The sequence below is a fragment of the Wyeomyia smithii genome, chromosome 3 (genome assembly GCF_029784165.1).
Source record: "Wyeomyia smithii strain HCP4-BCI-WySm-NY-G18 chromosome 3, ASM2978416v1, whole genome shotgun sequence".
Classification (NCBI taxonomy): domain Eukaryota; kingdom Metazoa; phylum Arthropoda; class Insecta; order Diptera; family Culicidae; genus Wyeomyia; species Wyeomyia smithii.
In genome coordinates, this window is record NC_073696.1 from 172,061,233 (window position 1) to 172,078,484 (window position 17,252).

Here is a 17,252-nt window from a genome sequence, read left to right on the forward strand (position 1 = left end):
TATATTTGCAGTTTTCCCACGGTTTCTGCAGATTTTTGTCAGAGTCTCCTTATATTTGCGCAAATTTTCTTAAAACATGTGCAGATTTTTACAGACTTTTGCCTGAATCACGGATAGATTTTTTTTCAGATTTCGAGCACATTTTTCAGGTTTTTCGAGCAGTTGCAGACATTTTTCAAAAACATCTGGCATCTCTGCATTTATGTCACTTTTAAACTGCTTGGTCCTGTAAAACCAAACAAGAATTAGCTCTGTGATATTTATTACCAAAATTAAAGCATCAAGATTTGGTACTTACAATGTTTGAAGTATGCTGCCGTTTATGCCTGGAGCAAACACATCTGAACAAAATGCATTCCATATATAGTGACCATAAATCATACAGTATTCGTGATAAAGTTTCTCAATTATTTCAAATACAGGTATCGCAAATTAATATACTATTTTCTATAACGAAACATTAACTTAAATATGAAGTTTTCCGATGCTGAAAAATTATCTGCAGTTTGTAATAAATGTTTGAAGAGGATTGACGTAGTGAACGAGATTTACAATCTTTTCCATGAATCCGATAAAAAGTTTCGCAGTTTTTTGCACGGGTAATATTTGCTTGCTGTTGTATATATTTCATGTTAATTAAAATTTTGATTATTTTAGGAATTTAGTGGGAAATGTGGAGACTTTACCCGTCTCACACAATAATAAGACGTTGGAGTCTAATACTGTGCACAGCATTGCAGCTGACAGCGGAAATAATCCATGTCAACAATCTTTCAATCCTGATTCTATTACCGATTGTTGTACTAATCAGTCTATAATTTCAAAAGAATCAACTTTAGAAGAAATGTTTGATGAAAACGCAACTGTTGAAGTTTTAGATAATGAATCCGAGCAATTATCAGATCAGGTTTCGGTATATGGAGAAGAATTCTGTTCTGAGCAAATCATCTCTGAAGAGGAATACGTTGTGATTTACACGTCTGAACAAAGTAGTGACACCGTATTAGAGAATATTAAAACAAAAGATACTATCGATCATTCGGAATGCAAATACGAGATAGAAGTCAGTGGCAAATTATCGTTAACCAACAAGGATATTGATCGAAACAAAGATGAGTTTACATGTGATGTATGCTTTGACGTATTTGAAAACGAAATGACCCTTTTCAAGCACACCAATACTGCTCACTTTGCGGAGTGTTCAAAAGCATGTAAAAACTGTTTAAAGGTATTTAAGACAAGTTGTGAAATGCAGAAACATAATTGTACTTCAAAGGCGCACATAATTAAGTGTTTAGAATGCACTCAAGATTTTGAAAGTCAAAAACTTCTACGCCTTCATATGCGTAATGCCCACACGAAACGTACGTGTTTCAGCAATCGTCAATCCCGGAAAGTTATTATTCACAAATGTGATTTTTGCACGGAGATTTTACCCAATTCCCATCAGCTTATAGAGCATGGAAAACTTGTCCATCCTAGTCAATTTATACTACATCCATGCGACAGATGCGAGAAGAGCTTCGGAAATGTACAGTCGATCCGTTCACATTTACTGGCTCACGATAAAAACTATGAATGTCGACATTGTGGAAAGCTATGCCCAACTGCAGTTTCTCTTGCCGGACATGAAAACACTCATACCCGCGATCAACCATTTCAATGTTCCCAATGCGGGCGTAGTTTTGCTCAATATACCAGCATGCGCAGACATATGAAAATACATTTCAACGAAAAAGCATACCAGTGTGACCTTTGTTCAAAAAATTTCAGACAACGGTCGGTTATGCTAACTCATCGAAGGATTCATACAGGTGAAAAACCATTTACCTGTAAAATATGTGATAGATCGTTTCGCGATCATAGTACATTAGCTAAACACAAAAAACTTCACATCAAAGCCAATCAAAATAAGAGCTAATTAAAATTTAACTAGGGTAAGGAACGAAAAAATCATGGGTCCAGTATTTTCATCAGTCGAAAAAACGGGCCCCAAACTCCATAGTTTTGATCAGTATCGACAATTTCAATGACAGGAACGAAAACTCTGATTAACTAGCTCTTACGATTATGTAAAAAACTTATAAAAAATCTTTGAATAAACACCAATTTAAAAAAAAAAGAATTGTAGCCATTTTTTAATGCTGAAGAACAGCTACTCCAAAACATGCAAACCGCTCAAAATACGTTCGGGGTGATTGACATAGTCTACTTCGACAAAGAACTTTATTTGATTATTGTGAAAGTTTGCCAAACTAGCCTTATAATCTGAAGATAAGTGTTGATAGAGAAAAAGATAGTGAACAAATTGATAAGTTTATGTTTGTGTTACCTTACACATTTCGAGCATTCTATCTTCATGCACAGGGGGCTGCTTAAGTTGCTTAAAATTGGTTCCGTACTTCAGTGAGATGAATAGCTATGATTTTTTTTCCTTAGAAATGAATTTTGTTGTATTTTCCATCAAAACCGTTGGACGATTTTTTTTTGATTTAGTTAGAGAAGGGTGTTTTTTTTCTTTGGTTTAAAATTTATTGTGAAAAATCCATTTGATATGTCAACTTTAATACTAAACATTATGTACTCGACAGAGTAAAACAAAAAAATTCTCGCATAACTCGAATCGAAAGATTTTAAAATAAACAATGAGAGTCACTCAATGTAAAAAGTTCCGCGAGAATTGTTACTTTTGCTACTTTACAAAGTAAGTGTAACGCACACATGTTTCGAACATTACTTCTTTTAAAAGTTAGGTCAAAATGTTTATGTAACATCAAATAAAGCATAAGACATAGCGATAGGTCAATTATAAATAATGATAAAACTTGAAAATGGGTATTGTTCTTCGATTTTCTTGTTTTTTTTGGAAAGCATGTGTTAGAGACCTATTCAGTAGATGAAGTTTATGAAGATATGGGATAGAGTTGTAAATGTTTTTATTTCGAACGCGTCGACAACAATAAAATATTGGTTCATATATTTGAAATTTAAGTTAAAAATGTAAAGGGATAAAAACGTTTCAAATTATCTTGCATAGTTTTTTAAAACCATTCGATAAGTATTTAGGCAACCATTATTGCAGAATTTTGACCCGTACTCGACTTTTGTTCATATAAGTACTACAACAGAATAGTGAGAATCATTGAATATTTATATAGATTTTAACAAACGAGTTCTGTCGTGTTTTTCCAATTATAATTTTACACACGATATAACTGATGCTATTTGGCGTCCAGCAAAAAAAAACAGTAAAGTTCTTTTTTACACGATTCTACGTACCGTGCAAAAAAAACGTGTAAAAAACCGCGTCCTTTGGAAAAGCCTTGTAAAAAAAAAACACGATATTTGGAAAAACGTCGTAAAAAGGAACCGTATAAAATAAAACCGCGTCAAAATGGAACTGCGTAAAAAACAGCCTACTATAGTCTGTTACCGTTACTGTTACTCGCTGTAACAATTTTACGCGAAGACGAAAAATCGTGCAAAAAAAACCGTGTAAAAAAACCGCGTTATTTGAGAAAACGACGTAAAAAAATCGCGTTATTTGGAAAATCGTCGTAAAAAAGAACCGTGTAAAAAATACTTTACTGTATATGACTATATGTATATCGGCATCATCTGCTCTTAAGCGCAGAATCGGATAAAATGTTTGCTCCGTCAACCATATTGGAAAATTTCACATTGATCAAAAGTTCGCTATGTAAAGTCCAAATATGACTCCAAACGGAGTGAAAACATCTTACACCAATTTGATGGGGAACTTTTCAGTTTAGAACACGTCTTCAACTATGTGCATATGTGCAAAGAATGAAGAGTATTGGCAGAAAGTGAAACTGGTGTTACGCAGCAATTGTAGTGAAACGCTATATGCAAACGAAACATGGGTTTCGTCTGTGAAAGACAATGAATGTATGAAAATAAAACAAAGTGTATATTCAATAAGGAATTCTAACAACGATAAGCAAACGCTACGGCTTTCGGAAAAATCACGGAATTAGAACGGCAATATGTTGGGTAGAAAGCAAAGCATCAAAGGAGAATCTATACTTGCAGACTATGGCCCGGAAGAATCCCTCAATGAGAGTGCCGACATAGAATGGGTTAATAAGGTATAGATTACATAAACTACAAAACGAACGCTTCACCTATTTATATTCTCCTGCTTACTTCTCAATTATCGATATTAAATCAACATTTCGTTTAGAGATGATTTTTCAATAAAGTTCATTAGTCAGTACAGCGAAATGAGATAACATTGATTATTTACTGAAATAATTAACCCGAATATTTGATATACTTAAAACATGTATGTATCGGTATAAAAAGAACAACAAATCTTGAATGTTCCTCAAGACATTTCAGTAACTGGCGGTTTAAAACAATGACTTTTGAAATTTATATATAATTTAGGACTAGGCTGACCAGATTTTCGCGGGATAAAAACGGGACAAATGGGTTCAAAAAACGGGACACATGATGAAATTGATTTTTGAAAAATTTTACCAACCAAAGCATACAAACAATTATTCATTACCTTGATGAACTTGCCCGATCCCGAAAAGTGTGATTTTTTGCAATGAGTTCCTGAAATTTGTCACATGATGATCGAGATTTTGACTAACAATTATCATGGTCTCAACATTCAATCGCGACTTTTTCATCAATTCACGATAGGAGATGTCCTTCCAGTGGTGCGGTACTGTCAGGAAGGCACAAAACGTACTCAGTAATATTAGAAAATCCTGGCTGCTTGGAAATTTATTTTCCATTTACGAAAATTTCAATGCAAAGCTCTATTTAAGATTTTTTAAAGGAGCATCCGAAAACGGTACAAAATGGCAAAAAGACGGGACGGTTGAAAACAGTCGAAAAAACGGTACTGTCCCGTTCAAAACGGTACGTCTGGTCAGCCTATTTAGTACAGCTATGAGCATTTTTATGACGCTTTTGACAATTCTAAAATCCATACGATATAGTAAAAGAACTTGTATCTTTGATGTCCCTTTACTAAGAAATCGAAACGTTAAAAAATTGCTCATTCAGTTAAAAATTTCTTTTTGTTTAAACGTCATACTTTGCATCGGAAATTATCTTATCCTTTCAGCTGGGCTCGAAGTACGAAGGTAGTCCAATAAAAGTCAATTACCATATGTTCGAATCCCTATTCAGGAGAGACTATTAGTGCCAGTTCGCCAGCCAGATCGTCTATGTATATTCAATAGAACAGAAGTTCCGTTAGCGAAATATAGCAAGTCCTTGTAATCGCAATATAGCACTAAAGCCTTGCTTTGCTTTCAAATGAAATTATTTTTGGAGTGCTCAGAATTATTCGAAACTATTTGTTATTTAAAACAGTTCAGCTGTTGACGTTGACTAACGTCTATATCGAAGTTGGGCCCCTGAATTTGAAAATCTAGTAATTCAACCAGGGAAAACCAGAGAAAGTGGTCAGGTTTTGAGCGCTTATTTTGCAGTCATCTATAATCAGGTTTTCGAGGTTTTGGCATCAATCGATCAGAAATTCTTTTACGGTTAAATTTATGTAACAAAAACAAACTATTGTTTGAGATACACTATTGAAAAATTGTTAATTAATATCGATTGTCTAAATCAAACCGCGCAGCCAATCACTACCTCTCTTCCCAAGCACAGTCGACACTAACGGATACAATCGATCTGACTTTGTTGTTATTGTTGTTGTCACTTTCTGTTTCCGATGTTTATGCTGCTGCTAGCGGAAAAAAACCTTGCAAATATGCATCTTTTTGTTGGTGTTAATTTTACGACAGCGGCCGGTGCCCCATCATTCTGATTCCAAAACCGCACCAGTGACATGCGGACGCTAGGTGATAGCAGCTGAAAGGAGGAAATACAAAAGAGTACCGGTCATCTCGTGCCGGTTTCACCCGAAATGCTGGTGGCTTTAGTAGTAAATGGCTACTGCAAAACACTTAAATGGCTGGAATTCTGGACGGACTAACCAGGAAACTATAATCGGCAACTGGCACCTTTTGGTGCCTCGAAATTTTGGTACAGAAGCGGCTAATTAAATTTTCTGTTTTACCAAATGTTGCTGCTAGCGGAAAAAACCTTGCAAACATGCATGTTTGTGTTGGTGTTAATATTACGACAGCGGCCGGCGCAGCTTTCAAGAAACATTTGTCTCTACCATTCCATCATCTATGTAGCCCCTCCTTCTTTCTAATTATCTGACGAAGCCTTGGTATAAAACGTATCGTTCGAACATTTCACCCCATCAGTTTCATTATTAAACCGTACCGGATACATACGGACGCTCGGTGTTAGCAGCTAAAAGGAGGAAAAACAAAATAGTACCGGTCATCTCGTGCCGGTTTCACCCGTAATGCTGGTGGCTACTGCAAAATACTAAAATGGCTGGAATTCTGGACGGAAACCAGAAAACAAGAAATCGGCAACTGGCACCTTTTGGTGCCTCGCAGTTTTATAATAGAAGCGGTTAGTTGAATTTTATGTTTTACAATTGCTGCTGCTAGCGGAAAAAAAACCTTGCAAAAATGCATGTTTGTGTTGATGTTAATTTCACGACAGCGCTAGGTGTTAGCAGCTGAAAGGAGGAAAGACAAAATAGTACCGGTCATCTCGTGCCGGTTTCACCCGTTATGCTGGTGGCTGTTAGTAATAAATGGCTACTGCAAAATACTAAAATGGCTGGAATTCTGGACGGACTAACCAGTAAACGAGAATAATCGGCAACTGGTACCTTTTGGTGCCTCGAAATTTTGTTACAGAAGTTTTGTAAAAGAAGCGTTGCAATTCCCTCTACTGTTTGGTTCAAAGGAATATAAGAATACGGTAGTCAACGTCATGCGGTCGTGTCTTGAATACCACCCTCCTACTATTTTTTTGTAAAAAGGTATACCGCAACCGTTGTGAAAACCAAGTTACCAAGCTAAGCGAGGGCGGTCGTATGTTTCGAATGTTATACATATTCGAATTCGACACAGTTCGTCGAATTCGTCATTTTTTGGAGTGCGCGCAGGGCTCAGTTCTAAGAGCCAAAGGGTAATTTGCTTTCCTATGTGACACATTCCTAGCTCTTCTACGCCAAAACATCAAAATTTTAAACTGCATATTTAATCCAGAACTGTTGTGAACGTGAAAAAGGGCATATTAAACTTCACGGAAAACGTTTGTTTCATTTAAATTTACATGCAAAACTTAATTAAATGATTAAATAAAAAACACTCAAGAACAAATAAATCATAGTTTTGACACTATTTAAAAAAATATGCTTAGTTTCATTTATTTTGAAGCTATGGGCATGTGATACTTCAGAAAGAAAAGGGTTTTTATGGACATATTCATGGCCTAATTGCAGATATTACTGCTATTTAGTAGGTTTAGTTGGTAGGTCATTGAAAAACAGTCGCATTATAATGGTGTCGCGTTACGAAAATAGTTGTTTTTTTCTTGTTGTACAAATGTTACACGCTGTAGAAAAGTAGTATTCAGGATTTTCTTAGTGATGAGACTCGATGAGACCTTTCTTAGCATATATTGGTATGTGAAATTGGTGCATTCTACTTAAACTTACAATAGGGTCAAAGTTTACGAAAATTTTATGTGTTTTTATAAAGTTACCGGAAACGAGTTTTTGAGCTTTTATCAGTGTATATTGTTAATGCAACAGGGGACCATGATGTATTATAGTCATTTACAACAAATTATATCCACCTAAAAGGGAAGAATTAGTTTTTCAATGGAATTAGATCATTGCATATTCAATGCCAATGAAACTCAATGGGAAATTGCTAGAATGGTTTTCAGATAACATTAAAAATGTAAAAATGTCTTTTGTGCTTGAAAATTGAAATAAAAACAATATATTTGACTATTTTAACCACTCACTGCACAGTGGTCCCATAAGGCAAAAAGTGGAACTTAATTCCATAGCGCCTTTCACCTTCATCCTAGCTTGAAAGTGTCTTTGGAACAGTTGTTTGTATGAATGACCCACATAATCGACTACTCTTAAAAACAAACAACAGCACGAAGACGTAGCAAAAGAATGCGCCAAGTTAAATATTCAATGACAAGAAATACAGGTGCGAGAATTTTGGAATGGCTGGCGACTGGAATGTTTTGCTCAACTTCAAGGATGATTCAACCAATGGCAGCCACCTGTACCGGTTGAAGTAGGTAGGCTGGTAGCAATGAGGTATACAAAAATGAGGAAGAAGAAGACATTTGTCTGTATTAGTAACGAAAAAAAGGTAAACAGAAGCACATGTAGGGGTTGTGACTTAGATCTCCAAAAACACGAAAATGCCATTTAGAATTGTGTTCCGCATTGTTTAACGACGCAGGTAGGCGTTTTCAGCCGTAAACTGTCATAGCTTGTGTGTACCGAACATTGATTTTTGGGCATTGTTTTCTGACTTCTACGTCATCACTGTTAACTAAAAAGAAGCCCTTTAAACCCGAGACTCAAACCATCTCCGTACCTTTCTATATTCCATTGGGCTGGTAGTCATCCAAGATGAATGTACCTTCGATTCGATGGCGCATGGAACGTATTCAGGAACTGATGGCGTAGTGAGACTGGTTACGCTTGCGGCCGAAAAGGGAAACATCTATCGACCGGTGGAGAAAATTTGTTTGTTATCGATGGCAACAAGTGCTGTACCCGCGGAGAACGAGAATGCTCTTCCGTAGATTTGACTGAGTGGTTCTGACTTCTATAATTTCAGCGGGGGTCGGAATGTTGGAATGTAATACCACTATCCGAGCTCTCCCTGATATTAGCGCAGCGTTATCACCAGCAGCCGTTCAACTATTGAACATTGATTACTTTCCCGCGCATACTTAAGCGTCACTACAGTAAGGTATATTTAAGAAGCAGTCAACAGCATTTAGTTTAGTTATCTCAGTATTATATGGTTCGCATCAAGTGACCTATTCAGAAAATGAATTTTGGGAATAGTTATAAATAAATTAAATAGTTTAGCTTAGAATTAAAGTGGTGTTTGGTAAAAATTATGGATTTCAATTTGTAAATTATACACGGCCGTCCAAACTCTCTAAGCGACATACAGTGTGGTTTAGTTGGAATTTTATTCGACGTCTATGGGCCAATTCGGATAGATCCGATTCCAGTGCATATCTATAGACAACTTCTAATTTAGGAGTTGAAAATAAAATAAAATAAAGCTATTGTAGTATTTACCAAATATTGTTTTTTTTTCAGCTGTGGGTTCGACGACTGATGCGTTTATGTGCCTTGATATCGCTTACATCTATATCCTTGAATACTCCCAAGACATTCGAGAGGTATCCTTTTCTGCAATATTTCACACTATGCAGCGACATAGTGGTTACTCTCCTATTTACATCAGAAATGATAGCAAAAATACACATTCGTGGTTTACTAAGGGTATGTATTTTATAACATTCCACATGAAAAACAACAAAATATTATATTTATCTATCGCAGGGAGATGCACCATATCTCAAGGATCATTGGTGTCAATTTGATGCTTCCATGGTGTTTTTTCTCTGGGTATCGGTGGTGCTGCACGTGTTCGAAATGCTCGGAATTGTACCGAAATTTCATTACTTCAGCATACTCCGGGCACCAAGACCACTCATAATGATACGCTTTTTGCGTGTCTTCCTCAAATTCTCCATGCCAAAGAGTCGAATCAATCAAATCTTCAAACGATCTAGTCAACAAATTTACAATGTAACACTTTTCTTCCTATTCTTTATGTCACTATATGGTTTATTGGGAGTGCAATTTTTTGGTGAACTAAAAAATCATTGCGTTTTGAATACGACCGAGCCCAAGTACGTGGATTGTCTAAATACTGTAATTCAAATCTTAACTGGATTATTTCACTTTCACAGGGGTCTCACTATTAACTCTTTAGCGATCCCTGATACATTCTGCTCGATGGATCCTGACTCAGGGTATCAGTGTCCAGCCGGTATGAAATGCATGAAAATGGATTTTCTCTCAAATTATGTTCAAGGGTTCAATGGTTTTGAGGATATAGGTATTTAAAATAATACGAAATCAAACGTTTTTTCTGTCCTCATTAAAAGATTTTTCATTCCAGCCACAAGCATTTTTACTGTTTATCAAGCCGCATCCCAGGAGGGGTGGGTTTTTATAATGTACAGAGCGATTGATAGTCTTCCTGCTTGGCGAGCCGCTTTTTATTTCAGCACAATGATATTTTTTCTTGCTTGGCTTGTAAAAAACGTGTTCATAGCTGTCATCACTGAAACATTCAACGAAATACGCGTGCAGTTTCAGCAAATGTGGGGTGTAAGAGGACAAATTCAGAACAGTACAGCATCACAGGTTTGAATAGTATAAGTATTATACGGATTATATCAAACAAAAATAACTATACAAATTATTAACGATTAAAGATAGTGCCATAGATCGGTCTTTTTTTTTAAATATGGAATCATCTGCGATCAAAAGTAATATGAGTAAAATATTTTTTTCTCAACTATTTCAGATTATCACCGGAGACGACTCCGGGTGGAAACTCATAACCATCGATGAGAACAAGCATGGAGGCTTAGCGAACGAAACATGCCACACTATTCTCAAATCACCATATTTTAGACTATTGGTGATGTCTACTATTTTAGCAAACGGTATTGTCACAGCAACTATGCACTTTAAACACGACGGAAGACCGAGACAAGTGTTCTACGAAAGGTATTACTACATCGAAATGGCGTTCACGTTTCTACTGGATTTGGAAACGCTTTTCAAAATATATTGTCTGGGATGGAGAGGTTACTTTAAACACTCAATACATAAATTCGAACTCCTGTTGGCTATTGGTACGAGCTTACACATAATTCCAGGATTATATCTTTCGGGATTCACTTACTTCCAAGTACTAAGAGTAGTGCGCCTCATCAAAGCATCCCCAATGCTGGAAGGCTTTGTATACAAAATTTTTGGACCTGGAAAGAAACTTGGATCACTAATCATCTTTACAATGTGCTTACTAATAATTAGTTCAAGCATTTCAATGCAGCTGTTTTGTTTCCTGTGCGATTACACTAAATTTGAAAGCTTCCCAGACGCGTTTATGTCTATGTTCCAGATTCTTACGCAAGAAGCATGGGTTGAAGTAATGGATGAGACAATGATACGAACAAGCAAAACTTTGACGCCTCTAGTGGCTGTATATTTCATTTTGTATCATCTATTTGTCACATTGGTAAGTAAACACACCAAAATCAAGTTAACGATTACTGATACATATAGACAAATGTATACCTTTGTTACAGATTGTGTTGAGTTTATTCGTTGCAGTAATTTTAGACAATTTGGAACTGGACGAAGATATAAAAAAGCTAAAACAGCTCAAATTTCGTGAGCAGAGCGCCGAAATTAAGGAAACTTTACCCTTTCGTCTGAGAATATTTGAAAAATTTCCCGATTCGCCACAGATGACAATTCTGCATAAAATTCCGAATGATTTCACGTTGCCAAAAGTTCGTGAATCATTTATGAAACAGTTCGTCATCGAAATGGAACCAGAAGATCCATCGTACAGTGAAGGATATAAACGTCCCATATCCGAGTGTTGGGAGTCCAAAGTTGTCTACAGAAAACAAAAACCGGTAAATGTAATGAATAAAACTGCTAAGGTACGCTCAGTAGGCAGTAGTCTTCGCAAAATGGCAATAACGCATATCATCAATGATTCCAACAACCAACGTTTAATGCTTGGAGACTCTGCGATGATTCCGGTAGCAGGAGCCAAAGGAGGTTTAAAACCACAAGGTACAATCACTCAAACCAAACCTTGGCGTATGGATCAGAAAAAATTCGGCTCGCGATCCATTCGTCGAAGTGTTCGTAGTGGTTCCATCAAACTTAAGCAAACCTATGAACATTTGATGGAGAATGGGGATATTGGAGCAGCTAGTCGTGTGACTTCCTCTCGTGCTAGACCGCACGACTTAGACATAAAAATTTTACAGGCTAAAAGGCAGCAGGCAGAAATGCGGAGGAATCAACGCGAGGAAGATTTAAGAGAGAATCATCCATTTTTTGACACACCACTTTTTGCAGTACCAAGAGAAAGTAAGTTTAGAAAAATATGTCAACGCATAGTTCACGGGCGGTATGATGCACGGCTCAAGGATCCATTGACTGGTAAAGAGAGGAAAGTGCAATACAAAAGTATGCAGTAAGTATTTTGTTTAGTTTATGTTTTTTACTTTGTCGCATTTTACGCCAACTTGTTTGAACGGTGAACGCTACTGAAACTTTTTAAAATCCTTCGGCAGCACACGAACTAAAACTCTGGTTACAGAACAAAATTAGAAAACTATGCATGAGCCATTGAAATAATATGCCAAAGAAAAGTACAGCTTTCGGAAAAATACTGCATATAGTTAGCATTATTTTGAAATTGGTTATCACATGTTCAAAATCATGCGTGAGTCGATCCAAAGTCAAAAGAAGCGTTAACTTTCAAAAGCTATTGAAACACGTATATATGCTTTCGAAACAATTGAACGCTGTATTACATCAATAAGATATAAAAACAGTTATATCATCATTCAGAGTAGTGAAAACCAGTAATTAGTCGAAATAATATGTTCGTCTTTATACAGAGCGAATATATAAAGGCAATGCCACCTAACCAAGCTTTGACAGCTCATGGTTAACCACTCGGTCCTTTCGGACTGGAGGAACTTCTTAACTTATCAAATGAAAACGATGCGAAACTCGCTGGAACTACATCTATAAAACTCTGTAGTAGAAGGATGTTATCCTCAAATTAACTATTTCTACTAATATTAGTTCGAAATATTTCCACACAGTTCATAAATGGGTCAAAATAGGTTTTGTAGATGGACCAGAATATTGTTTTGGTGGCCTAAAACATGTTTTAGTACCGAGTAGAAATTTCAATATTTCTAGATTATTTCATTAAATTGCGTTGTTAAACGATGTGTTTCAAGCTAGTTATTTAGTTTATCACAATAGTATGATAGAACAATTATTTGTTGTGAAAAAATAGTAATGGTATTCATGTCGAGCTCGTATACAAATACCTAACCGATGCTATATAGGTATATGTTTTGTTTAAAATCTGCTTCCGGTTAAATTTGACCATAAGGCCCTCTGCGCTACCTCTAGACCTTGAATTTAACCATTTTTCATATGTTACATACTAAACCCCAAGAAGGACTTTTATCTACCTGAGAAAATGAATACCGCAAACATGTTTGAAAATATAGGTACCCCATCCTAGTGTGCACGCTCGCTTATAGCGACACCAGCGATTCACCTACAAACAGCTGAATCACAAAAAGCCAGTGGTGGGCACCGCTTATTGGAAATTTAGCGACGCTGATCGCTAACCTGATAACTGGGAAATTTAGCTCGATAACCGCTAAACGCTTAAAACATATTAGCGGAACTTTTGCTAATAGCTAATCGCTAACTTATTAAACCTGGGAATATAATCTTGTTTTGGTGTAAATTGGCGTGCCAAATATGTATTAAGTCTAGATCAGCTTGAGCTTGTTCTTGAGAATGCTCATGTGGCTTGTACGATAACTGTACGACTTGCACTTGTGTCTTAAAGAGAGGAATTCTAGATAATTAAGACAATTGGGTCCTAAAGCTATAAAAGTTTTTATATACCATTTGAAAAAAATGCGTTTTCTGAACAAAACGTGATTTTTAAAACATGTTTATCGTTGTCCTTCGATTTTTAAATGAATAATTAAAAAATACTTGAAATGAGTTAAATGACAGCTCGGCCTTGGGTGAATCACAGAGAACAGACGTTCATCTTATTTTCAAAGGATGTGTAAAAATTTGAAACCATCATTTAACCGTAAGAGGTCGCGTCACTGGCAAACCAAGCACTGATATCGATAAAATATCGATACAGCAATATTTATGCAGCGCAACTGGGGAACTAAAAGACAGATGTCATAAGTATTTTAAAGTATATTGATTCAAATTTTTACACACGATTTTCAAATTTTTTAATATGAACATGAATGTTTGTTCTCTGTGGGTGAACTGTCGTTTAACACATTTCGAGCATTTTTTTTATTCTTCATCTAAAAACCGAAGAACAACGATGAACATTTTCTAAAAATAACGTTTTGCTCTGAAAATTACACTCTAAAAAAATCAAAAAACCTTGTCAAACTTCAGAACCCAATTAACCGTTGTTCAATTGAAACATACGTTCCAAAAGTAACTTGCGCACTGATGTATGTTTATCATTTGAAGCATATTATTTACACCATCAGCAACTCACTAACAGCTCTGCAGAATTAGCGAATTAGCAGTTAGCGTTTCAAAGGCCAAAATTTTAGCAGTTCGCTAACCAGCACAAAAATGAGCGAAATTGCTAAATCACTAACTGAATATTAGTGTCACTAATTATCGATCATCTCCCAGATGGTCTCGAGGTACAATGCTGGCCCAACTAGCCAGTCGTCGTAGGATCGAGTCTCAGCTCAGGAGAAACTGTTGAGCAAAATCATTTCAAATCGCCTGGAAATACGCGAAAATTTAATCGACCATTTTTTATTTGAACGAAACTTTGCACACGTATTTAGCTTAGCAAACTGAGCATTTTTCACAGGTGGAGAGACTTTTTACACCCATGAGTTACATTCTAAAAGGGCGTATGCCTTTTGGCATAGGTTTTATTCGAAGCATTGATTTTTTTTAATTTTTTTTTAAAGAAACTTGACGTCAATACGCAACTTTAAAAAAAAAAGTCCAGGATGGAGAAATGAAAAATAATTTTTTCATGGTAGATTAATTTTTTTATGAAAATTCTAATTCAAACATTTTTCAAAATATTTGTATTCTGATGATTTTAAAAGATGCAGAGAGTCATTTTGAATCAAAAAGCTCGTGGTAGTAAACATTCTAAAGGCATTGGTTTTCAAGTTATTTCTAATTTAAGCTCGAAAAATTATAATTAATTAGGAAAATACACGTTTTTCTTAATTTGTCCATGGTTCTCCAACGAAAACCATACGTTCATTGGAATGCTTGATCAAAAATATATTATAAGAATGGAAATATGAAACTATCTTTTTTTGTGGCGATGGAGTTTGGCTTCAGTGTGACGTTTGTTAGTCTGTGCTACTGATCTTTTATTGATCTTACTAATAGACCATTTTACGAGCTGTTTATAAATGAAAATAATGTATTCAAAACCATTTTTCAATAATTATAAATAATAAATATCACTACTCATAATCGGCTAGAGGCCGCCCTTCCAACGCACAGTGGAACACTTAGAACATCAAACCTGATCATAATTATTTTAAAAAAATTTTTGCACTGAAAACGTGATAATTAAAACAAATGATTGGATTTGTATAATTTTTTGCATGGAGTAACCCACTTTAAAGTGATCGATGACATTTCTTATAATGAAATTCAAATTCAGTCATAGTCGGGTCATGGTTGGTAAACGGCTGGGCAATGCGTACCAGCAGTACACCCGTACTAGTTGGCATAAAATAGACCTCAGTGTGGTCCATAGCATAATGCCCAGCAACTCCTATCCCTACCTCCACGTGGTACCGACTGGGATATGAGCAACCAAGGGAAGATCGGTTAACCGGTGGGAACTTGGTCGTATGCTGACAGGGAAGAGGGAGTTGTTCTCCTTGGAGAGCAGCTTGCCTGAGCGTTCCCCAGGTCAGGGGCGGCTCAAACAGCGACTGATCCGGAGCGGACGGCTGAACTATGAAATGCGGTGTCTCGCCAGCTACACCCAAGACGGCAGCCCCGTCGCGAGACTAGGCATCGCAGCCCTAGTAAGGCAGCATGCTGAAAATAAACATACTACGAACAATCCAGAGAATGATACGAATCGGAACAATCGGTATAGACCTAGGCAAACGAAAAAGGACTACGATTGGAAACTTGGTACTTGGAATGTTAGGACTTTGCTCGAACCGGCACACGCGTGGGCAACTTGGCCAAGGAGCTACGGAAGGCAAAAGTGGAGGTAGCAGCCATACAAGAGGTGCGGTGGCCTAAAACCGGGGAACGTGAATTCCGGGCGGTCGATCCGACCCAGGCACTTCTTTCAAGTATCACATCTACTACAGTGGCGGCGATAGAGCGGAACGGGGCGTCGGTTTCGTACTACTTGGAAACCAAATGAAGCGTGTTATTATGTGGAGGCCTATTAATGACCGTTTATGCGTATTGAGGATCAACGTGTACGCGCTGACAAACGATAAAACCGATGTCGTAAAGGAGGAGTTTTATGAGCTCCTCGAAAAAACGTATGGAGAGTTCCCACAACACGATATAAAGATCGCTATCGGAGATACGAACGCACAAGTCGGACGAGAGGAGTTCTTTCGTCCCGTTATTGGTAGGGAAAGCCTTCACTCTACCATCAACGACAACGGGTTGAGGCTAGTGAACTTTGCCGCGGCCAGGGGAATGGCCTTCTGTAGCACCCATTTTGCACGTCTGAATATTCGGAAGCACACCTGAAGACACCCCAATGGAGAGGCCTGCTCCCAGATCGACCACATGCTGATCGACGGCCGGCACTTTTCAGACGTCATAGATGTGCGATCACTATCTCGTGGTAGGCAAGGTTCGTGCCCGGTTGTCCAATGTATTTAAATCCAGATCGGCGAGGAAGATACATCTGGACATCCAGAGGTTTTCAGCGGAAGGAGTTGCTGCAGAGTATACTCGGAAAGTTGATAGACGGATCGGTGGACCAGCTGGAAGGGACCTGAACGAGCAGTGGAAGCACATCCATAATGCGGTCAGCGAAACAGCGCGAGAGGTGATAGGCATGACAACGGGAACCACGCGTAGTGGGTGGTTCGATGCTGAGTGCCTAGAGGTGACGGAGGAGAAGAATCGAGCCTACGCCAACACGTTAGTAGCAGCTAATCGTGTAACGCGTCAGATGCGGGAGAAATACCGGGAGGCAAGAGCTGCCGAAAAGAGGCTTCATCGCCGTAAGAAAGGTGAGCACTACGATCGCGTTCTCGCGGAGGCGGAGAATTGCTTCACCAGGCACGACACGAGGAGCTTCTATAGAACGATCAACGGAATCAGGAACCGGACCGTGCCAGTACCTGCCATGTGCAATGACAGGGAGGGGAACCTGATTACCGATAAATCGCAGGTGGCCAGGCGTTGGAAGCAACATTTCGAAGTGGTGTTGAACGGCAAGGAAAGGAAGAAGAGTCGTCGAGGG

General features: G+C 37.5%; 2 protein-coding genes across 5 annotated transcripts in view; both read left to right on the forward strand.

Moving 5' to 3' along the window:
- The first annotated feature begins 210 nt into the window (after nucleotides 1-210).
- Nucleotides 211-2,109, forward strand: LOC129729129 (zinc finger protein OZF-like). 3 transcript variants are annotated; one of them, XM_055687612.1, is made up of 3 exons: nucleotides 211-422; nucleotides 478-599; nucleotides 658-2,109. In XM_055687612.1, the coding sequence occupies exons 1-3, from the start codon at nucleotides 300-302 to the stop codon at nucleotides 1,919-1,921; spliced, it is 1,509 nt and encodes a 502-aa protein (XP_055543587.1). In that variant the 5' UTR covers nucleotides 211-299; the 3' UTR covers nucleotides 1,922-2,109. The 3 variants fall into 3 exon arrangements, with proteins under 3 accessions (XP_055543587.1, XP_055543588.1, XP_055543589.1); XM_055687613.1 differs by having other exon boundaries at nucleotides 666-2,109; XM_055687614.1 differs by having other exon boundaries at nucleotides 506-599; nucleotides 666-2,109.
- Nucleotides 2,110-3,651: 1,542 nt separating this feature from the next.
- LOC129733296 (sodium leak channel NALCN) overlaps nucleotides 3,652-17,252 on the forward strand; it is a 64,269-nt gene continuing 50,668 nt past the window's right edge. The window contains exons 1-7 of one of the 2 annotated variants that reach the window (XM_055695066.1): nucleotides 3,653-4,109; nucleotides 9,230-9,415; nucleotides 9,476-9,828; nucleotides 9,889-10,037; nucleotides 10,101-10,348; nucleotides 10,512-11,231; nucleotides 11,302-12,209. In XM_055695066.1, coding sequence (XP_055551041.1) covers nucleotides 4,008-4,109; nucleotides 9,230-9,415; nucleotides 9,476-9,828; nucleotides 9,889-10,037; nucleotides 10,101-10,348; nucleotides 10,512-11,231; nucleotides 11,302-12,209 — 2,666 coding nt within the window. In that variant the 5' untranslated portion in view covers nucleotides 3,653-4,007. Of the gene's footprint in view, nucleotides 4,110-9,229; nucleotides 9,416-9,475; nucleotides 10,038-10,100; nucleotides 10,349-10,511; nucleotides 11,232-11,301; nucleotides 12,210-17,252 lie in introns of both variants that reach the window. The other variant, XM_055695065.1, reaches the window with a different exon arrangement.